General features: G+C 47.1%; 1 protein-coding gene across 1 annotated transcript in view; it reads right to left on the bottom strand.

Annotated features, from left to right (window-relative positions):
* Window positions 1-23,922, bottom strand: part of pcdh15b (protocadherin-related 15b) — a 2,356,722-nt gene that overhangs the window by 108,283 nt on the left and 2,224,517 nt on the right. The window contains exons 34-36 of the mRNA XM_072478931.1: window positions 11,315-11,530; window positions 7,571-7,659; window positions 1,055-1,231 (exon numbers count right to left, since the gene is read on the bottom strand). Coding sequence (XP_072335032.1) covers window positions 1,055-1,231; window positions 7,571-7,659; window positions 11,315-11,530 — 482 coding nt within the window. The remainder of the gene's footprint in view (window positions 1-1,054; window positions 1,232-7,570; window positions 7,660-11,314; window positions 11,531-23,922) is intronic.

The raw sequence follows: 23,922 nt of genomic DNA, 5'->3' as shown, positions 1-23,922 counted from the left end.
AAAAATGCTAATTCTGTTCTTCTTTCACAAGGTTAATTACTCTATGGGGATTTTTTTATTATAGTTTTACATGTGGCATTCTGGCCAATCAGCACTTGGTTGCAGCAGTGCTCACTTCTGGGCTTCTCGTGTGGCAGGGAAGTGGTTGCAGAAATAGTAAAATTGCTGCTTTGAACTTTTTTTTTGCTTTTGTATTAGTTTTAATGAGCATCTCTGTCATCACTGTTCCTAAACAATTGCAAAGAGCATCCTCCACAGCTCTCATTAACGAGCATATAGGAATAAACATCACTAGTGCTTGAATGTCGACGAATGAACAGATTCCCAGAACATCTTTAAGTGACACAATGCTTTTATACGAATTGGAAATTTGAAGTACATTTAAAATTCTGCTGTGCATGTCTCATTAAAATAGAGACTGAAGGAAAGATAATCATCACGTTTTGTAAAAATCCAGTGAAGGGTGTCTAGTATATTGAAGTGTTTACAAACGAGGCAGCTCTCAGAGGTGCATTTTTGAAAGGGGTCCCTTGTTTGATTGGTAGAGACCATCATTTAGGAAGTTTGTTGAAAACTGAGATGGCACATTTGATGCTGGCATGAAAAGTCAGTGCTTATTGTACAGACTAATGAATAAAACATATCACAGCCTGTCTGTCCCGCTTCTGACACCGTAGGGGAGATTTAAATTTACAAAGACATAACAAAATGATAATCCATGCATTGCTTTAAGAATAAGAGAATCTGTAATGTTAGTACATGAACACAATACATTCAAATGACATTCAGCTACTCAGTAAACGGGATTACATCCCCATTAAAATAATTAACAAAGTACATCAGACAGATGTATTAGACAATCATACATTAATAATCTGCAGCAGTGAGTTCGATCAAAATTTTCTGTTTTATACAGATGTCCCACCCATTATGAAAGACCTTTAATAACTGTGCTAACTTTCAGACAAAGACAGATATCTGTAGCACATGGTAATTCCAGATAAACAGAAAGCCTGGGCAAATTGTGAAAGAATTAATAATGCACTGTACTCACTTGAAGAGCTCATTCCTTGATATGGCTCTGTTTGTCAAAGGGTCAATGGCATAAACCATTAGATCTGACTTGGAATAATCCTCTTCCTGAAAGCCATCTCCATGTTTGCGCGGACCGATGGATTCCACTACTACCTTGGCACCTGGAATCTGATCTTGTACGTAACGCTCCAAAATTCTAAGAACACAATTTGAATAAAACAAAAGTAGGTGACTTTGTATAGCGCTTTGCCTGTACATATTTTACATTCATGTTCATGTCTCACTGTTGGAGATAAGGCAACTGGAAATTCAGTGTTTTGGGAAACCAAAGCCTCTTTACTTATTGAAGCTACCTGGAAGCAAGTGTGAAGGCGGAAGGGAACCAATCACAGAGAATGGCCTGGGCTTCATTTAAACATTCCAGCACTGTCACCCACCTCAATTTGAATAAAATAAAAGTAGGTAACTTCGTATAGCGCTTTGTTGTACATAGGACCGGATAGCAGCATGCAAAAAGGGAGAGGCAAAACTGGGGTTGGAGAGGTCAATGGACTCCTCAACATGCTGGGGATCGGGGAGTGGAACACTATACTGATCCCCCTGGGTCACAACAGAAACGCTCGCAATAGTAATTTTAGAAAATTGATATGTCAGTGCCTCCTGCCAGAATTTGGCTTTTGGGTATCGCACTGACCTGCAGACCGTCCTAACCCCACATTAAAATCACATTGTGGTGTCAATCCCGCCATCGGACCGCAATGTTTAAACTTAAAGTAGGTGCCCAGTTGATTGTGAAGGGCGCCTCAGCCTATTTGTAAATTGATGAAAGATGAAATAGCATCAGCTGTGAATGGACGACTTTACCCAGTAAATTGGGTCAGCTTAATTTTAAGTGTTCCCAAGCACGTTTCTTGATGAGGGAGAAGATTAAAATTGAAACTTAAATGCCCCTTTCTTATGCATCTACATGCTGACAGAAGTAAAGGACAAACATCAAAGGCCTAATGTATATTAGTGTATAAACATATTTAAATAAATAAGCACTTAATTTCACAGACATTGCATATTTTAATAAATGCAAATACAAATTGAGGGTGTATGCACTATTGCAGTGGATGAATTTGCGCAAGGTTAGAAAAACATACCTGGATAATGCCCTCACTCCACATTCACTAATAACTAGATTTTTCTATCAGTGGCAAAAGTGACAACTGGCTGGGTGAAATTTTAAGGCCCCGCTGAAGTTAATGGACTTTTTAATGGCTCGCCGCATTTTACTGTCCCCCCCCATCCACATTCCCCCCCCCCCCCCCACCCCGCCTGGTCAGAGCTGCGCATAACCGCTCGCTGTTAATTAAATATGGCGCACAAGGGGTGCGGTTTAGTGAGGCTGACTAAAGAAAGGAGACAAGGAGACCCCGCTCCCGTGATCTACTCGGTTCGCAGCGCCTCGTGAGATCTAACGCGGTTTCGCGAGGCTTTGCAATGTAAATCCCACGCATTGCGGCCCGTGTTCCCGTAACAGCCTCCCCGAAAAGGCGCCGGAATATGGCGATTGGGGGCTTTTCACAGTAACTTCATTTGAAGCCTACTTGTGACAATAAGCGATTTTCATTTTCATTCATTGAGGCCCTTTATCAAACGCGAGTCCTGTTTTATAGCCTTGTTTTTCTCGGCGCGCCGGGGAACACGTGGCTAAATGTGCTTGCTATGGGACTTTGTTCCCATTTACTTAAATCTTGCCGAAAGGGCATCTTCTCACTGACGAGGTCACTGCAATTGTGCCTGGCAACATTGTTGAAAAAAACCCTCTGAGGCCCACAAGGTCCAAAGATTGTCCTTTGGACTTTGGGATTAGTAGGCTCAGCCAGAACATGACCATTGCACAGATTTGGCACGGGGTCTGGAAGAACCTTGACAACGAGAGAAACATTCCGAAGAAGAAGCAAGAATATCAACAAGCCTTTGTATAGAAGTGATGGTATTGCCTTTAAGTCATAGTTAAAATTTTCAGTTGTTGTGCAGATGGTCAAAGAATTTCCAGATGAGATCAATGCTTCTTAATAAACAAATTAAGGAAATATATAGAAATGCATTTAACTTTGGGATGTTAAAGATAATCAAGTAAAAGTTGCTCTCATACAACTTTGTTAATGCATTTCCAATTTTCTGCCAACTATAGAGCTGAAGGATATACCTGGGTCACAAGGATACAGTAAGTGTTACATATCATAGAAGTTATAGAATTTACAGTGCAGAAGGAGGCCATTCAGCCCATCGAATGGAATTTGAAAGAGCACCCTACTTAAGTACACACCTCCACCCTATCCCTGTACCCAGTAACCCACCTTACCATATTGGACATTAAGGGCAATTTAGAATGGCCAATCCACCTAACCTGTACATCTTTGGACTGTGGGAGGAAACCGGAGCATCCCACGCAGACAGGGGGAGAACGCGCAGACTCCACACAGACAGTGACCCAAGACGGGAATTGAACCTGGGACCCTGTGTTGTGAAGCAACAGTGCTAACCATTGTGCTATCGTTCTGCCCCAATATATATTTACAGAAAACACATCATTTATACATATATATTTGGATGTAGCAAGGTAATTAGTACAATTTAAAATAACAGGGAATGAATTTTAAATCTAAATGCCAAAAACAAGGAGCAATTAACTTCTGGAAGGATGCTATACGACTCACATTATTATAACTAATTTCTCGTTGGTCTTATTTTTAAGTGCAAAACTTCCAAAGATGAAGAAGGATAGCAGTAAATCCTTTAGGAATCTTCAACTGCTCACAGCGTGAATTGTGTAATAAATAGTCAAGGAAGCATGGGAAAATATTGATTTTGGCAAGGTGAGAGACAGCAAGGACTACATGCTAGTAATCTATTAAATCTTATATAAAGTATGATTTCATTACACGGTGTGCTCATATGCACGGATTGTGCAAAAGTATGAAAGTAACTGAGGTAATGAAGGTAGAATTTATGCTTGGGGCCGAATAATGCCCCACTGCTGAATAGGTTCCACTGCAGATATTGTCCCACTGCTGCTACCACCCCACTGCTGATACATTTACACTGCTGGTACAGCCCCACTGCTGATACCGTTCCATTGCAGATACCGTTCCACTACAGATACCACTCAACTGCTGATGCCATTCTACTGCTGATATTGCCCCACTGTTAATGCCGCCCCACTGCACTGCTGAGCCAGGTCCAATGCAGATACCAATCCGCTGCTGATACTGCACCAAAGCTAATAGCATTACATTGCTGATAGTGCCGCACTGCAGATACCGCCCCGCTGCTGATACTGCCCCACTGCTGTTACTGTCCCACTAATGATACCGTTCTACTGCTGATTCTGCCCCACTGCTGATACTGCCCCACTGCTGATACTGCCCCACTGCTGTTACTGTCCCACTGCTGATCCTGCCCCACTGCTGATACCATTTCACTGATACTGCCCCACTGCTGATACTGTTCCAATGCTGATACAATCCCACTGCTGATACTGCCACTGTTCGTGCCGTTACACTGTTGATACCGTTGTACTGCTGATACTGCCCCACTGCTGATACTGTTCGACTGCTGATAGTGCCCCACTACCAATGCTGTTGCACGGCCAATAATGTCCCACTGCTGATAACGTTCAACTGCTGATAACGTCCCACTGATGACATTGACCGACTGCTGATACCGCCACACTGCTGAAATCATCCCACAGCTGATACTGCCCCACTGCTGATATTGCCCTCCTGCTAAAACTGCCCCACTGCAGATACTGCCCTGCTGATACTATCCCACTGCTGATGTCATTCCACTGCTGATAATTCCCCACTGCTGATACCGCACTACTGGTGGTGATTCTGTTCCTTTCCATTGTTGGTGCTGCTCCACATCCTGATACTGCACCACATGCCAATGCTGCCCCACATGCCGATACTGCCCCACATGCTGATACTGCCCCTCATGCCGGGCAGCACAGTAGCATTGTGGATAGCACAATTGCTTCACAGCTCCAGGGTCCCAGGTTCGATTCCGGCTTGGGTCACTGTCTGTGCGGAGTCTGCACATCCTCCCCGTGTGTGCGTGGGTTTCCTCCGGGTGCTCCGGTTTCCTACCACAGTCCAAAGATGTGCAGGTTAGGTGGATTGGCCATGATAAATTGCCCTTAGTGTCCAAAATTGCCCTTAGTGCTGGGTGGGGTTACTGGGTTATGGGGATAGGGTAGAGGTGTTGACCTTGGGTAGGGTGCTCTTTCCAAGAACCGGTGCAGACTCGATGGGCCGAAAGGCCTCCTTCTGCACTGTAAATTCTATGATAATCTATACCGATACTGCTCCACATGCCGATACTGCCCCACATGCCGATACTGCCCCACATGCCGATACTGCCCCACATGCTGATACTGTCCCACATGCTGATACTGCCCCACATGCCGATACTGCTCCACATGCCGATACTGCTCCACATGCCGATACTGCCCCACATGCTGATACTGTCCCACATGCTGATACTGCCCCACATGCTGATACTGCTCCACATGCCGATACTGCCCCACATGCCGATACTGCCCCACATGCTGATACTGCTCCACATGCTGATACTGCTCCACATGCTGATGCTGCCCCACATGCTGATACTGCCCCACATGCTGATACTGCCCCACATGCCGATACTGCCCCACATGCTGATACTGCCCCACATGCTGATACTGCTCCACATGCTGATATTGCCCTCCTGCTAAAACTGCCCCACTGCAGATACTGCCCTGCTGATACTATCCCACTGCTGATGTCATTCCACTGCTGATAATTCCCCACTGCTGATACCGCACTACTGGTGGTGATTCTGTTCCTTTCCATTGTTGGTGCTGCTCCACATCCTGATACTGCACCACATGCCAATGCTGCCCCACATGCCGATACTGCCCCACATGCTGATACTGCCCCTCATGCCGGGCAGCACAGTAGCATTGTGGATAGCACAATTGCTTCACAGCTCCAGGGTCCCAGGTTCGATTCCGGCTTGGGTCACTGTCTGTGCGGAGTCTGCACATCCTCCCCGTGTGTGCGTGGGTTTCCTCCGGGTGCTCCGGTTTCCTACCACAGTCCAAAGATGTGCAGGTTAGGTGGATTGGCCATGATAAATTGCCCTTAGTGTCCAAAATTGCCCTTAGTGCTGGGTGGGGTTACTGGGTTATGGGGATAGGGTAGAGGTGTTGACCTTGGGTAGGGTGCTCTTTCCAAGAACCGGTGCAGACTCGATGGGCCGAATGGCCTCCTTCTGCACTGTAAATTCTATGATAATCTATACCGATACTGCTCCACATGCCGATACTGCCCCACATGCCGATACTGCCCCACATGCCGATACTGCCCCACATGCTGATACTGTCCCACATGCTGATACTGCCCCACATGCCGATACTGCTCCACATGCCGATACTGCTCCACATGCCGATACTGCCCCACATGCTGATACTGTCCCACATGCTGATACTGCCCCACATGCTGATACTGCTCCACATGCCGATACTGCCCCACATGCCGATACTGCCCCACATGCTGATACTGCTCCACATGCTGATACTGCTCCACATGCTGATACTGCCCCACATGCTGATACTGCCCCACATGCTGATACTGCCCCACATGCCGATACTGCCCCACATGCTGATACTGCCCCACATGCTGATACTGCTCCACATGCTGATACTGCTCCACATGCTGATACTGCCCCACATGCTGATACTGCCCCACATGCTGATACTGCCCCACATGCTGATACTGCCCCACATACTGATACTGCCCCACATGCTGATACTGCTCCACATGCTGATACTACCCCACATGCTGATACTGCCCCACATGCTGATACTGCCCCACATGCTGATACTGCCCCACATGCTGATACTGCCCCACATGCTGATACTGCTCCACATGCTGATACTGCTCCACATGCTGATACTACCCCACATACTGATACTGCTCCAGATCCTAATGCTGCTCCACATGTTGATACTGCCCCACATGTTAATATTGCTCCAGATCCTGATACTGCACCACATGTTGATACTGCCCCACATGTTGATACTGCCTCATGTGTTGATACTACCCCACATTTTGATACTGCCCCACATGTTGATACTGTCCCACATTCACTTAATCTATTTGAATTCAATACTTGGACGATCGTCTGTGAAACATCAGCTGATGGAATGAGATTGATCCCACCTTTAAAACAACAGACAAAGTAATTTCATAAAACTATGTAAAATGTTCCTTAGGTAACAGTGGCCCACAAAAGTTTTAGGTTCACATTCTTTAAAGCAATTGATCTAATTGAAGCCATTGAACATCAATAACCTGTATTGCATGTTATAGGCTATATTCACTGGACGTTTTGCAGATTTCATAAACAATTAAAATATCAGGAATAATTTGAAATAAACTGTTGCTTCATTTATTCAGACAAATACATATTTAGACCCTAAGGTACGAAAACGACACATTACTCGATCAGCTGATCCTTGTTCTCTTCCACCAGAGTAGGAGGGACATTTGAAACAATCACTTGCATATCCAGTTCATTGACCACGGATACCTAGAGAAAGGACAAATACAATCCTGTTGGTTCCAACATGACTATTTTTGTTGCAGACAACTTGGCCACACAGTTACTAATTTATTCAAATAATTGATTCAGCTGTATTTTAAAAGCTGCATATGCCTTACTGTTTATAGGGTACAACACCAGGTGCAAGAGGATAAAATCATGTTCTCCTAATTTCCTTCTGGAAACTTCAAGTATACAAGTGATAATAATCTTTAATAATGTATTCTGATGTGTATAAAGAAGCTGTCCCTTCGAGACATGCATCTTAAATTATGGATATGTTGACACAGGAGAGGTAAACCAATGCTCTTTAAATCAGACGAAACAAAACTTTTTCCTGCATACGTGAAAGTCCATCACCATGTTTCTGAATTTCCAAACCAAAGACGAAGACGTTTCTGCAGAATTTTGTTTCCTATCGCTAGGAATCCTGGGCGGGATTCTCCAATCCATGAGTGTCCATGACGTCGTAAACGCCGTCGCATTTTACGATGGCGTGAACGGGCCATTCCCAGGACGAATTCTGCCCCTACAGGGGGCCAGCACGGCGCTGGAGCGGGATGTGCCGCTCATCTGCTGATCCCGGCGCGAATTGTGCGGCGCGGGATCCACGCATGCGCAGTTGCGCTGGCGCCAACGAGGACATGTGCAATGGCGCCAGCGCCAACGCGCGCATGCGCAGTGGCCTCCTTCACTGTTGGGGTGCCGGCCCCAACGCAACATGGCGCAGGACTACAGGGGCTGGCGCGTAGGAAAGATGCCCCCAGCCACAGAGGCTGGCCCGCCGATCGGTGGGCCCCAATCGTGGGCCAGGCCACATCGCGCCCCCCCCCGGTGTCGCCCCCCCCCCCCCTCCTCCCCCACAGGCCGCCACTCGATCCTTCAAAGCCAAGGTCCCGCCGGCTCAGAGCAGGTTAGAACAGCGCCGGCAGGACTCGGCTCTTTTCTTATGGCCGGAGAATCGGTGGGTCGGCCGCGGAGAGCCTGTTCGCGGGGATTCTCCGGCCCAGCCCAGTGCTTGGAGAATCTCGCACCCTAGGAGAGTTACTCACCTCCTGACTCCCCAAAGCCTGTTCACTATCTACAAGTCCCAGGTCAGTAGTGTGATGGAATACTCTCCATTTGCATGGCAAGTGCAGTCCAACAGCCCTCAAGGAGCTTGATACTATCCAGGACAAAGTAACCCACTTGATTGGCACCCTCTCCATAAACATGCACTCTCTCCACCACTGTCGTACAGTGACAGCCGTTTGTACGACCGACAAGATGCACTGCAGAAACTCATGAAGGCTCCTGAGGCAGCACATTCCAGACCCATTATCACTACCACCTGGAAGGATAAGGGCATCAGATCCATGGGAAAACCACCAACTGGGGGTTCTCCTCCAAGCCACTCACCATCCTAGCTTGAAAATCTAACACTGTTACTTCACTGTTGCTGGGCCAAAATCCTAGAACTCCCCCCCCCCCAAACAGCAGTATGGGTATCCCTACACCACAAGGACAGTAGTGCTTCAAGAAGGCAGCTCACTACCTCCTTCTCAAGGGCAATTAGGGATGGGCAATAAATACTAGCCTAGCCAGCAATGCCCACATCCCATTTATGAATTTTACAGGTCCACAGTCTCTCTCTATAGGCGCACACTCCAAAAACATATCTGAAAAGCTGAGGTGCAAGTTGGCAAATCAAAGGCTTAGGGATGCCCAAGGTATGTACAAGGATTTTGTGGAATTAAGCAGTTTAAACAATCAAATTCACCAGTATAAAACACTGGATGAGTAAGTGTCCCACTGCTCCTTCATTTAGGATCACTTTGTCTGCTATCAATTAACCTGTATAGGTTCTCTGTAGCTTTCTGAGAAGAATGTTAGCCCCACTTGCAAGTCCTGAGGCTCAGCAACAGAGGTAAACAGTGCATTCATCAATGGATCAAGCATTGTTGCTTTATTATGTGGGAACAGAAATGCACATTTTTTCCAAAAGTATACTCACGTGAATTTACAGGTTTCTAAGGTAAGTAAAACAAAGATAAACAAGTAAAACAATCAAATGTTCTCGGATGGTAAATATATCCAATAGAAAACTATGGCAGAAATTGTTGAGTAATAGTTTCAGCCAAGGAGTGCCTCATTCATCTATCTTCCAGGTTGCATTATCTCATGCCTTGCTGGTGGCTGCTGTGCAACATTATTCTTACAATTGTCATAAATGTTGCTGCTTCTTTTCCAATCCACGGTGAAGCCTCTGTCCATGGAAATATTATGCGGCACTGCCATTTTGACACAACATTTTGACCATTTTCATTGGAGAACATTGCAAGCACCCTTACCTCCTCCACACGTCCAAATATCTGACACATTGCTTTAGCAAGCCAAATGTTTGCCCAGTTGGGGTCTTGGCACTTGTATGATTTTACATTGGATATGACTTGGGCATCGGACTGTGCGAAGATTGCAATCCAGTTTATATTTACAAGAAAATGTAATGCATGATTGAGTTCACCGAGCAACCAACTGTTTTAAATAAACATAGTTAAAGAGACCGGCAAATTTATCTTGGGCTTTTTTTTTATTTAGCTAGGGCTTAATTGCCCTGAATTTATCTCCTGAATACACACAAAACATTATACACAGAAAATCGGCACTGCAGAAAGGCCCACCCAAGTTTGAAAGAATAGGATTTTGTTTCACTTGAATTGTTTATTAAGATCTACTTTGAACATCAAGTGAATGGATGGTTCAAATAGCATTCTGTTTTAACTAGACTGAGACTGGCCACAAATGTTGTCGGCGCTGAATTGAAACCTTAAACCCAATTTAAGAACTTCTTTCCTCAGCATTCTTGCTGTGCACAGACTGATTATCTGGTATGATGTCAGAGCCTCAACAAGACTATAAATCAGAAGCGAGAGCCTCCAATGTTACTGCTTTCCAAACAGTCTGCCTGCCATGTTTAAGGGGGGAGTATGACTGAATGCAGGGCTGGTCTGATGGAGGAAATAAATGACGATAACTTAATCTAACATTTTCTTCATTCATGAATCCATTACTTTATCAATCTATTTCCTCCCCTAAATTGGTGCTTGAAAGAGAGCCTCAGCCAGCATTGCGTTCACAGAACATTGCACATAAGACCATTCAGCATGAGCTCATCTGCCTATGCAAAACATTCCTGCTTTGTATTGTTACAGATGAAACAATTGCTAAAGTAGGAGTGACAGTGTTGATTTCTACCGTAAAGATTTATTTTGAAGCAATTTTAACAGTGAATTCAATGACTGGGAGAGCACAAAAGCAGTGTTCTATTAAAGCCTGCTTTTAAAAGTAATTAAAGATACATTGTTAAAATAACAGAATATAGGAGATCATCCTCAGCACTACCCCCCACTGAAGTGGTGAACGCACACGATGGAATTGGCCACTAATTTAACTCGAATACGCTGAAAAAATGTGTAAACTTCATTCTGATTTACTAATTTCAAGATGGGTGCATCGCTGTAACTAAATCCACAATATATTTTACAGCGAGTCTCATGACGGAAAAATGGCATTCGTTATTTATTAAAAGGAAGCACCTTGAATGCAAGACAATTCATTTCAAGTTAAAGCAAAATAATTTTAAAAATGCAGGCCCTGTACTTACAACAACTTGTGCACTACTGCTCAATTCTGTTCCATAGTTGTCTGTTGCAATGACTTCAAATTTATAATACGATCGTCTCATGTTTCTGAATGTGATAGATGTTTTGATTGCACCAGTGTACTCTTCTATCACAAAACCATCCTTTCCATCCTTTGCAGGTGGTATGATTAGTCGGAACTGAGAAATACTGTAGTTTCCACTGTCTTCATCTTCAACCTGGTAATGCAGAAAATAATGAAACCCCATTGGCTAGTCACACATTTATTCATAAAACAGGGCTCTGCCACTAAAAAGATGATCCATCCATTTCATTACTTTGGTAAATGTTGACAAGAAGGATAGAACATCTGATCCATAGGTTCAGTGACAATTCCCACCAGGAATAAGCAGAGAACATGCAGCACAGCAATGGTTAAAAAGGACGAGGCACCAACTATTTTACTTTCGACCAGCAGTGTTGTTTGGGTCCTCAACTTAGCTCAAAGGATTGGAATTATTTTCAAGGGAATAAGGGTTGCAACTGGAAATGCAAGTACGTCAAGTTGAAACTGACCTCCTTCAAGGTGAATGGAGTCAATATTATGAGGTAAGGCCATGTCCTTTGTAAAGCACATTTGTCCCTTTGGAGGAGGCAGTGGTATAGTGGTATTGTCGTTGGACTAGTAATACAGAGACCCAAAATCATGCTCTGGGGAGGGAGGGACTCTGGGCTGAGAGACAGAGACGAGGTTGGGGGCGGGGGCTGCCTGGGGATGGACCGGTGAAGGTGCGGACCACAGGCTGGTGGCGGGCCTAAAAAAGGGGATGACTGATCGACGGAGGAGGGGGCAAGGAGCCCCCCAACTAGGCTGATCACCTGGAATGTTCGAGAGTTAAATGGGCCGGTCAAAAGGGCACGTGTGTTCGCGCATCTTCGGGGATTGAAGGTGGACGTGGTGATGTTGCAGGAGACGCACCTTAAGGTAACAGACCAGGTTAGACTGAGGAAACGTTGGGTCAGCCAGGTGTTTCACTCGGGACTAGATTCAAAGATAGAGGGGTCGTGATCCTGATCAATAAGCGGGTGATGTTTGAGGCGGGTCGAACAGTCTCGGACTGGTGAGGTCAGTACATTATGGTCAGTGGGAAACTGGACGGGGTGCAGGTGGTATTAGTGAATGTATAAGCGCCAAATTGGGATGATGTGGAGTTTATAAAGAGGATGCTGGGGAAGATACCGGACCTGGACCCGCACAGGTTGGTCATGGGAGGGGACTTCAACACAGTTATTGACCTGGCTTGGGCCGGTCAAGCTCGAAAACGGGCAGGGTGCCAGCAATGACAAAGGAGCTAAGAGGGTTTATGGAGCTGATGGGGGGAGTGGATCCATGGAGGTTTAGGCAGCCGAGGGTGAAGGAGTTCTCCTTCTACTCACACATGCATAAAGTGTACTCCTGGATTGATTTCTTTATTTTAAGCAAGGTCTTTCTGGCTGGGGTAGTGGACACAATCACAATCTCAGACCATGCACCGCACTGGGTTGACCTGCAGGTTAGTAAAGACAGTAATCAGCGCCCGCACTGGAGGTTAGATGTGAGACTTTTGGCGGATGAAGGGGTGTGCGAGCGGCTGAGGAAATGCATTCAGAGCTACCTGCAGGTCAATGACACAGGGGAAACTTCGGCAGCGGTGGTTTGGGAAGCACTGAAAGCGGTGGTAAGGGGGGAGCTGATCTCAATCTGGGCTTATAGGGAGAAGGTTGACAGGGCAGAGACGGACAGACTGGGAGAAGAGATATTACAGATCGATAGGAGGTATGCGGAGACCCTGGAGGCAGGGCTCCTGAGGGAACGGCGGAGGTTGCAGGTGGAGTTTAGCTTGCTGACCACAGGGAGGGCGGTGGAGCAGCTGAGAAAGGCGAGGGGAGCAATTTATGAACATGGGGAGAAGGCCAGCAGAATGCTTGCACAGCAGCTTAGGAAGAGGAAGGCAGCTAGGGAGATAGGGAAAGTAAAGGACGGTGAGTGGAACCTGGTTGGTGATTCGGTAGAGGTGAATAAGGCGTTTAGAGATTTTTACAGCAGGCTGTATAGGTCGGAACCCCCTACGGGGTCAGAGGGGATGGGGCGCTTCTTGGAGGGGCTGAATTTCCCAACGGTGGACGGAGAATGGGTAGAAGGGCTGGGGGTTCCAATTGGGCTGGAAGAGATAGTGGAGGGCTTGAAGGCCATGCAGGCGGGTAAGGCCCCAGGTCCGGACGGGTACCCAGTGGAGTTCTATAAAAAGTTCTTGGTAATACTGGGGCCAGTGTTGTTGAGGATGTTGAATGAGGCAAGGGAAAGAGGGGTGCTGCCCCCGATGATGTCACAGGCAATGATTTTGCTGATTCTTAAGCGGGACAAGAACCCAGAGCTGTGTGGGTCCTACAGGCCGATCTCCCTGCTGAATGTGAATGCCAAGTTGCTGGCCAAAATCATGTCCTCCAGGATTGAGGACTGTGTTCCGGACGTTATTGGGGAGGACCAGACGGGGTTTTTTAAGGGTAGGCAGTTAAATGTGATCATGATGCTCCCGGAAGGTAGGGAGGTGGAGGTAGTGATCGCAATGGATGCAGAAAAGGCTTTTGATCGGGTAGAATGGGATTATCTGTGGGAGGTACTGGGACGGTTTGGATTCGGGCGGGGCTTTATTGACTGGGTCAGGTTACTGTATCAGGCTGTGCTGGCAAGTGTGCAGACGAACAGGACAACTTCGGACTACATTAGACTGCACCGGGGGACGAGACAGGGATGCCCCTTCTCTGCCTGTTGTTTGCGCTGACTATACAGCCGTTGGCAATCGCTCTGAGAGCTTCAAGGGGCTGGTCTGTCGGGCGGGGGGGGGGGGGGGGGGGGGGGGGAGCACAGGGTTTTGCTCTATACGGGCGATCTGCTTCTGTACATTATGGACCCAGTAGAGGGGATGGAGGAAATCATGAAGATTTTCGGGGAATTCGGCTGGTTTTCGGGGTACAAGCTAAACATGGATAAGAGTGAGATGTTTGTGGTTCAGGCGAAGGGGCAGGAGGGGCAACTGGGGGAGCTGCTGTTTAGGTCAGTACGGGGTAGTTTTAGGTACCTGGGAATCCAAGTGGCGCGGGAATGGGACCGGCTGCATAAATTGAATCTGGCCCGGCTAGTGGACCAAATGAAGGATGATTTCCGGAGCTGGGACACGCTCCCGTTGTCTCTGGCGGGGAGGGTGAAAATGACGGTCCTCCCGAGGTTCCTATTTGTATTTCAATGTCTCCCCATTTTTATTCCGCGATCCTTTTTTAAGCGGGTCAACAAGGTGATCATGGGTTTTGTCTGGGCAGGCAAGACCCCACGGGTAAGGAAGGTAATGCTCGAGCGGAGCCAGGGAGAGGACGGGCTGGCGCTGCCAAATTTTAGTAATTATTACTGGGCGGCTAATGTAGCCATGATCAGGAAGTGGGTGCTGGGGGAGGGGTCGGCATGGGAGCGTATGGAAGCGGCTTCTTGTAAGGGCACCAGTCTGGGGGCATTGGTAACTGTGCCTCTGCCACTCCCGCCGGCGCGGTACTCCACCAGCCCCGTGGTGGTGGCGGCCCTGAGAGTCTGGGGGCAATGGAGGCAGCATGTGGGAGTAGTGGGAGCATCGGGCTGGGCCCCAATTTGTGATAACCACCGGTTTGCCCCGGGGAGTATGGATGGGGCGTTCCGGGTATGGCGGAGAGCGGGAATTGAGAGGATGGGGGATATGTTTATAGAGGGGAGCTTTCCGAGTATGAGAGCGCTGGAGGAGAACTTTGGGTTGGCGAGGGGAAACAAATTCAGGTACTTGCAGGTGCAGGACTTCCTTCGTAAACAGGTGGCAACATTCCCGCTCCTACCGCTGAGGGGGATTCAGGACAGGGTAATTTCCAGAGGATGGGTAGGGGAAGGGAGCGTTTCGGACATTTATAAGGAGCTTATGGGGTCAGGGGAGACGCAGACCCAGGAGCTGAAGCGCAAGTGGGAGGAGGAGCTGGGGAGTGAGATAGACGATGGTTTGTGGGCAGACGCATTGAGTAGAGTCAACACGTCAGCAACATGTGCCAGGCTCAGCCTGATACAATTTAAGGTTGTTCACCGGGCTCACATGACAGTGGACCGGATGAGCAGATTCCTTAGGGTGAAGGATAGGTGCACAAAATGCGCGGGAGGACCAGCGAACCATGTCCATATATTTTGGACATGTCCAAAGCTTCGGGGATTTTGGCAGGGGTTTGCGGATGTCATGTCCAAGGTTTTAAAAACAAGGGTGGCGCTGGGTCCAGAGGTGGCGATTTTCGGGGTGTCGGAAGATCCGGGAATCCAGGAGGAGAAAGAGGCAGGTGTTCTGGCCTTTGCTTTCCTGGTAGCCCGGAGAGGGATACTATTGGCATGGAGTGGCCCAAAGGCCCCGAAGTCAGAGACCTGGCTATCGGACATGGCTAGCTTTCTCTGTATGGAGAAAATTAAGTTCACCTTGAGAGGGTTACTGTTAGGGTTCACCTGGAGGTGGCAACTGTTCGTCGACTTCCTTGCAGAAAATTAATCGTCAGGCAGACGACGACGGGGGGGGGGAGGGTTTGTAGTTTAGGTTAGAGTAGGGGGGTAATAAGGGTGAGACCTGTACGAAAGGTAAAACGGTTTTTGCACTATGTTTATGGTTTCATGTATCTTGTCTATTTTGTTGTTGTTTCTATACCAAAAAATCTCAATAAAATGTTTATTAAAAAAAAGAAAAAAATTTGATCCATAAAACTGCTGCATTCAGCATAGTTAGACAATGTAGTATGTTGAGCAGTGCTGAGAATACAAAATGTTCAGACATCTTACTTGCCGAGTGCTATCCTGGTGAAGAATCTACTACAATGATTGAAAGAAAATCGCTTGCATAATGCAGCAATACATTTTGATGAAGTGAACACATTGCACAGTCAATAAAATTATTAGTTTACATGTTACAAACATGATTGACTTTTTCCTGGCTTAAACTTGTGTAAGCTTAGGGACAGCACGGTAGCACAGTGGTTAGCACTGTGGCTTCACAGCACCAGGGTCCCAAGTTCGATTCCCCGCTGGGTCACTGTCTGTGCGGAGTCTGCATGTTCTTCCCGTGTCTGCGTGGGTTTCCTCTGGGTGCTCCGGTTTCCTCCCACAGTCCAAAGATGTGTAGGTTCGGTGGATTGGCCATGCTAAATTGCCCTTAGTGTCCAAAACGTTTATTGGGTTATGAGGATAACGTGGAAGTAAGGGCTTAATTTGGTCGATGGCCAAATGGCCTCCTTCTGCACTGTATGTTCTATGGCAGCCTGCAGAGATTCAAGGGGCGGCACGGTAGCATGGTGGTTAGCACAATTGCTTCACAGCTCCAGGGTCCCAGGTTCGATTCCCCGCTGGGTCACTGTCTGTGCGGAGTTTGCATGTTCTCCCCGTGTCTGCGTGGGTTTCCTCCGGGTGCTCCAGTTTCCTCCCACAGTCCAAAGATGTGCAGGTTAGGTGGATTGGTCGTGCTAAATTGCCCTTAGTGTCCAAAATTGCCCTTAGTGCTGGGTGGGGTTACTGGGTTATGGGGATAGGGTGGAGGTGTGGACTTGGGTCGGGTGCTCATTCCAAGAGCCGGTGCAGACTCGATGGGCCGAATGGCCTCCTTCTGCTCTGTAAATTCTATGTAAATCTATGTAAATATTTATAATTTTTGAATATAAAAATAATATTTGCAAGATGAAAAACGCAAAGCTAACAATGCTTACAGAATCCAAAGTGCAAAAATCTAAACAATTAAATCGCCGTAAGTGCTCAGCAAAATTTATCATTTATTTATTACAAGTTACATTTATTTGAAAGCAAAATGAACATCTATCTGCCATGAAATGCGACCAGTTACATTCTTGCAACTTTGGGCTGGGTTCTCCGCCGAGCGTTGCCGTTAATGGAATTCCCGATGCGGCAGAGAATTCAGCGTTGGGGAAAAATGGGGTTGTGCCCGATGCTCCGGTTCCCTGCTCGCATCGGGATCAAGGTTTGTGTCCTGCGCCAGTGAGAGGATATAAATGAGTCATTAAAAATGATTTGCATCTTATTGATGGGCAGGCCATCATATTCTCCAGGCCCTCGAGAACCTCCAGGCCCTCAGGTTTCTCCAGTCCTCTGGCCGGGAATCACGTGGGCAGGATTTGATGCAGGTCTTGACAAACGTGTACCTGACGCGGTGGAACTGCCTCAATGTTCATGAACAGCAAGATTTGATAGACAGACCCTGAACCACGTCATACAGAGTTAAATGATTTTAGTTTCATAGCTGACTACTTCAAAGTCACTCAACTGTGAAGGGAGATGAATGGAAAGCACTTAACTCTGTTTCATGTAGGCCAGGAGCTGTCAAATCAAAGCTTGATGTTTATAAACATTTCTGTTAGTTTCACGTCTGACCACTTCAAAGTCACTCAACCGTGAAGGGAGATGAATGGAAAAATGCTGAGAGCTGTGGAAGTTGCAAATAACAGCCTAGTAAACTCAATATCAAAGAGAAATGAATGAATGGCTTGCAGATCAAAGATTGAGGGGGTTTAAACCCAACTGGCTGGTTTTCTCGTTCCAGAAATTGACAGGTGCTGCTTCCTGTGCCTGGGCCAGCGGGTGCTCGAGCTGCAAGGACACACTGATCGGCGTTGCTGGTCGGTGCTGTGTGTGTCTGACTGGGGTCAGGTGAGGATTAAAGCAGTGATTTTATTTTGCTACTTATGGTTGGACTGTTCTCCAGCTTCCAGACAGGGGTCTCTTTTCTGGGGGGCTTCTTGACAGGGCTCCCTCTACTGAGGGCCTTCCTGACAGGAGTCTCTCTTTTGGGACCATCCAGACAGGGGTCTTTCTTCTGGGGCATTTCTATGGGGGGGTCTCTTTTTTTTGGGGGGGGGGGATTTCTTTAATTGGTGGGGGTGGGGGTGGGGTGGTTGGGTCACTCCCATATTAAGTGGGGAGGGGGTGAAGGGTGACCCAGGAAATCCCTGGGGTGGGGGTTTAATTGCATTGCTGGGGGCAGCCGTGGGATTTCCTCAGGAATCCCTCGCAACCCTCACCATGGCTAAGGATTACGATTAACTCCCTAATTTGCACTCCCAGCGGGAGATGCAAATCAGCTCCGGCAGGAGAACCTAATCTTCCAAATGGTGTATCCTGCCCTTTATAAACAATTAAGTACAGAAACAGGACATTTGGCCCAACAGGTTCCACATTCGCTTACTATTATCTTGCTTCATTTCACCTATTGATATGATCTTCTTTTTTTTTACCACTTATATAGATTCCTAAATTCCCCTTCAACACAGCATTCATTTTTTCTTCTATATATTTATATTTTTCAGTGTGGGAATCAAGGTTTATGGGGATAAGGTGAGAAAGCAGAATTGAGGATTACCAGATCAGATCAGTCATCATCTCATTGAATAATGGAGCAGACCTGATGGGCCGAATGGCCATTTCTGCTCCCACTTCTTATGGCCATATAAACTAAGAGATTAATATTCAGAAAAATCCTCTGAAAATTTATCAGCTCACAGGATGCTCCGAAGACTTTTCTCCAAGACACAACATTATTGATGAACAATGGTCTTCAGGGTAAACTGTTTCAATTTTTTTGACAAAGCAGGAACTCATTACAGAACAAAGGCATATTTGTTTTTAGCTGTCCTGGCAACAGCTATATTCACAGAATGGGTGGAATTTCATGTTCCCAACGTGACTCCCATCCATGGGGTGGACAACCAGTGGGGAACCCACCAGGCATTTTACTGCACAATGTTATGCATTCCCTGGGATTCAGGACCTTGGGGATGCAAATCACACCCGCTGAGAGCTGCAGGCCAATTTTAGGTTGTCGGCTCTCCGTCACAGGCAGCACAACTGGGACTGATGGGTGCTGCTGGCAATACAAGTGAGGCCTTCAATAGAGGCCATCACGGGGTTTCTGGACAGCGGTGAGTGGAGGTCACCAGGAGGGGATCGCTGATGAGTGGTGGGGTGGAGGGAGGTGGGGGCGACGATTGCAATGTTTAGGTTAGAGGTTGGCTCTCAGCGGGCATCCTGTTCCTAATGTCCCTTCCTAATGTTCGAATAGAACCCTTCTGCCGAACCCCTCTTGATATACATGACCTTGTATAACTGCAAGAACTCCATGAGGTCATTTAATCACGATGAAGCACTGGGTGGAACTGGAGTTCTCCAGCCAAGCAGAACTCACCTTCAGGCTATCAGAGATGCAAAGGCCAGAGCATCCGTCTTCGCCCATGTCCGCAGCTCCGGCAAGTCTGAAACCCCAAAGATAGCCACCAAAGGGCATGGCTCCAACTCAATCCCAAGAATTCCTGACATAGATTATCATAGAATTTACAGTGCAGGAGACCATTCAGCCCATCGAGTCTGCACCGGCTCTTGGAAAGAGCAACCATATCCAAGGTCAGCACCTCCACACTATCCCCATAACCCAGTAACCCCACCCAACACTAAGGGCAATTTTGGACACTAAGGGCAATTTATCATGGCCAATCCACCTAACCTGCACATCTTTGGACTGTGGGAGGAAACCGGAGCACCAGGAGGAAACCCACGCACACATAGGGAGAATGTGCAGACTCCGCATAGACAGTGACCCAAGCCGGAATCGAACCTGGGACCCTGGAGCTGTGATGCAATTGTGCTATCCACAATGCTACCGTGCTGCCCTAAATGGTGCTGAAGAAGGAGATCCAAAAGCTCATAAGTTTCAGACAAGTCCAGAACATATGTGTGTGATTCGTCGAATCCCGTGAAAAATGCTCGCAGCTGTCCTCCAGCTCTGGAAAAACCCCACTCATCTGTGCTCTAGTCAAATGCACCCCATGCACCTCCTTGAACTGAATCAAGGCAATCATAGCACATGAGGAGGTTGAGTTGACTGCGTAGAACTTCACTCCACCGCCCCCCTCAAAAGCCTGATCCAGCTTCCTCTCCCACTTCCCTTTAACCTCATCCAATGGGGGTTGCTCGACCAACACCAGTCATCTATAAATATCCAATATCTTTCCTTTCCCAAGCTCACCATCAAAAGAAAGCTATCCATTAACGAGGGCGAGGGTACCAAGGGGAAGGATGGAATTTCCTTACGCAAAATGTTACGCACCTGATAATACCTAAACCGATTAGTTCTTTGGAGCTGGAACTTGCCCAACTACTCCTTAAAACCAGCAAACATCTCTTCTATAAACATGTCACCGAACCGCTTCAACCCTACTCCCACCATTCCCAAAAGGACGAGTCCAAGGCCACTGGAACAAAACTATGGTTACCGTAGAATGGGGCTAACAACGACATGGCACCCAGCTTGAAATGCTGCCTGAACTGTCTCCATATTCTTAGAGTGGCCACGATCACCAGATCTGAAGGCCACTTTGCAAGGGAAAATGGAAGAGGAGCCGTAACCAAGGCACGCAAACTAGTGCCTCTACAGGCACTCTTCTCCATTCGCTCCCACATGGAGTCCGTACCCTTAAACCACCCCTGTATCATTTCAATGTTCGCTTCCCAATAATAAAATAATAGTTTTGGCAGTGCTAGACCCTCCCAGTTGCCTTTCCCTCTGCCAATCCATGGGGTCTTGCCCATCCAATTAAGAAATAATTTTATTGACTTTCACAAAATGATTTGGGGGAAGGAAAACTGGGAGACACGGAAACAAAAATAGAAACCTTGGAAGAATATTCATCTTTACCAACTGGACCCTGCCCGCCAGGGACAGAGGGAGGGTGACCCCACTTTGTCAAATCAGCCTTGACCCCATTTACCAGGCTCGCAAAATTTAGTTTATGAAACGAGGTCCACTCATGGGCCATTCGGAGTTCCAGATAATGGTAGCTTGACCTGGTTAGGCGAAAAGACAACCTCTCCAGATCAGCTCAGGTTCAATTTATAGTCGGAGAAGGAGCCAAAACTCCAAAGCAGCTTCATTATCTCGTCTACACTGCAGAGAGGGTCCGTCACATACAACAAATCATCCGTGTACAGAGACACCCTATGGTCCCCCCCCACACCAACCTCGTAGATGACCTCAATGCCAAAGGCTCAATTGCTGTCATGACTTAGGCCAGGCCTTTGAGATTGGCCAATTAGAATTTGAGTTCCCTGATTAGTGGCCCAATCAGGGAACCCCTTTCTGTGTCTCTAACAGGGAGTGTCAGATCCTCTGCACTCCCGGTGTAGACAGCAGACTGAATGGTCATGGTTGTTCAGCTGTTGGGTGTGTAAATAAAAGGAATTCTGGTGACGGGACTTCTGCCTCTGTGGACTTATTACAGTGGCGACGAGGAAAATGGAATGACCCAAGAAACCTGCTCGTCAGCAGCTGCCACATACTGAGGGTAAGCCACTGACCGGCAAAATGCCTTTATTTGGAAAGTTGGATTCTTTTGACGCTGCAGTGGAAGACTGGGCCCAATATGTAGAGCGGATGAAGTATTTCTTTAGAGCAAATGATATAATTCTGGATAAAAAGCAACGGGTCATTCTGCTGACCGTGTGTGGGCCGGCAGCCTTTGCCACTTTGCGCAATCTGACTTTTCCGGAGGCACCGGACACGAAAATTTTCCAGGAATTGACGGACATAGTAAAAGAGTACTATGACCCTAAGCCACCTCTGATCCTGCGAAGGTATCGGATTTACTCAGCATTCCGAGACACTGGGGAGTCAGTTACAAACTTTTTAACAAGATTATGGCGATTAGCAGAGGTTTGCGAATTTGGCCTAACGCTAAATGAGATGGTATGAGGAATAAATAATTTAGCAATACAGAAATGTCTGTTAGCAGAGGCCGAGCTGGATTGCAAACAAGCATTACAGCTGGCTTTGTCCTTCGAAAAAGCGGCAAGCAGAGCGCATTAGTTGCAGGGTACTCCGATGGAGGTAGACGCCCATACCAGTGAAACTGAGTTAAGGGACTACCGCTGGGGGATAGGCAACTGCATAGCCACCCTCAGGAATGACTTGGATACTAAATTAACCAGGCCCACTCGCAGAAGCCCTCCCAAGCAAGGGAAAATTAGGTCCAGACAGACGGCAGCCTTTCACCCGGCAAAATATTGTAGTTGTTGCCAGAGATCGGAGCCAGGAAGGAGAAATAGAAACCCAAAACCATCATCTTGGAGAAGGTCACGTAGGCGGTGTACAGGAGAATGCATACCCTAGAAGCCCCACCTACCTCCAACGAGGAACAACTAAATTGTGTAATGATGGTGAAATCAAAACCCATTAAATTATCCATAAGGTTGAATGGACGTCCCACACTGATGGAAGTTGACACTGGAGCAGCCGTATCAGATAGGGGAAACAGTATTCAATAAAATTTGCGCTGGACTCCAACCGTTATTCCTAACCAGGACCTTGGCAAAAGTGAGGACATACACAGGGGAACCACTGAGAGCGTTGGGCACAACGCATATAACTGTGGCTTATGGAGAGCAACTGGTTAGGCTGCCTTTGATGGTAGTGAAAGGTGTGGGGTCAAGCTTATTGGGACAAAACTGGCTAAAAGACATCCAGCTGGATTAGGTAAACATTTTCCAGCTGGAAAATGACCACCTGAGCGAAATCTTGTGCAGAGGTTTTCCGAGAAGGGCTCAGAACAATAAAGGGAGCAAAGGCGACATTGCATGTAGATCCAGAGGCAGTCCCAAAATTCTACAAGGCCTGACCAGTACCCTTCGCATTAAGGCAGAAAGTCGATATGGAAATAAAACGATTAGAGCGTCAGGGAATAATAAAACCGGTCCAGTTTGCAGAGTGGGTGGCACCCGTAATGTCTATCCTTAAGCCGGACGGCTCGGTCCGCCTTTGTGGAGATTTCAAACAAACGATTAATTGCTACTCACAACTGGACAAATACCCAATTCCCCGGATTGAGGATTTGTGTGCAAAGCTAGCTGGAGGACTCCTATACTCAAAGCTGGATATGAGCCACGAATATCTACAGCTGAAGCTGGACGAAAAGTCCCCAAAATTCTCAATGATAAACACCCTGAAGGGCCTTTTTCAGTACACAAGATTACCCTTTGGGGTATTGTCAGCTTGTGCGATATTCCAGAGGACAATGGAGAATATATTGCAAAGGCTACCACAAGTCGCCATTTACCTGGACGATGTCCTCATTATGGAAAAACAAAGGCAGAACACCTGCAAAACCTTGAGGAAGTCCTTAGGAGGTTTTCAGCAGCATGCATGCACCTAAAGAGTGAGAAATGTGTTTTCCTAGCACCTCAAGTAACCTCTCTGGGGTACAAGGTTGACAAATCAGGGCTACACCCTTTGGAGGATCGGGTGAGGGCAAAGATACCCCGGCCCCCACCACAATCCAGGAATTAAGGTCTTTTTTAGGACTGGTGACATATTATGGAAAGTTCATACAGAACAGAGCTTCCATCTTGGACCCCCTACACCAAATACTAAAAAAGGGGCAAACCTGGGAGTGGTCCGCCTACCAAGACAGGGCTTTCAAAAAGATAAAAGAACAACTTTCCTCAGAGACCGTCTTGACACACTACGACCCCAGGAAAGAGTTGATGCTCACGTGCGACGCG

Source organism: Scyliorhinus torazame, chromosome 16, assembly GCF_047496885.1.
Source record: "Scyliorhinus torazame isolate Kashiwa2021f chromosome 16, sScyTor2.1, whole genome shotgun sequence".
In the NCBI taxonomy this organism is placed as follows: domain Eukaryota; kingdom Metazoa; phylum Chordata; class Chondrichthyes; order Carcharhiniformes; family Scyliorhinidae; genus Scyliorhinus; species Scyliorhinus torazame.
The sequence above is the reverse complement of the archived record's forward strand: the minus strand, read 5'-3'. Positions and strand labels throughout refer to the sequence as shown.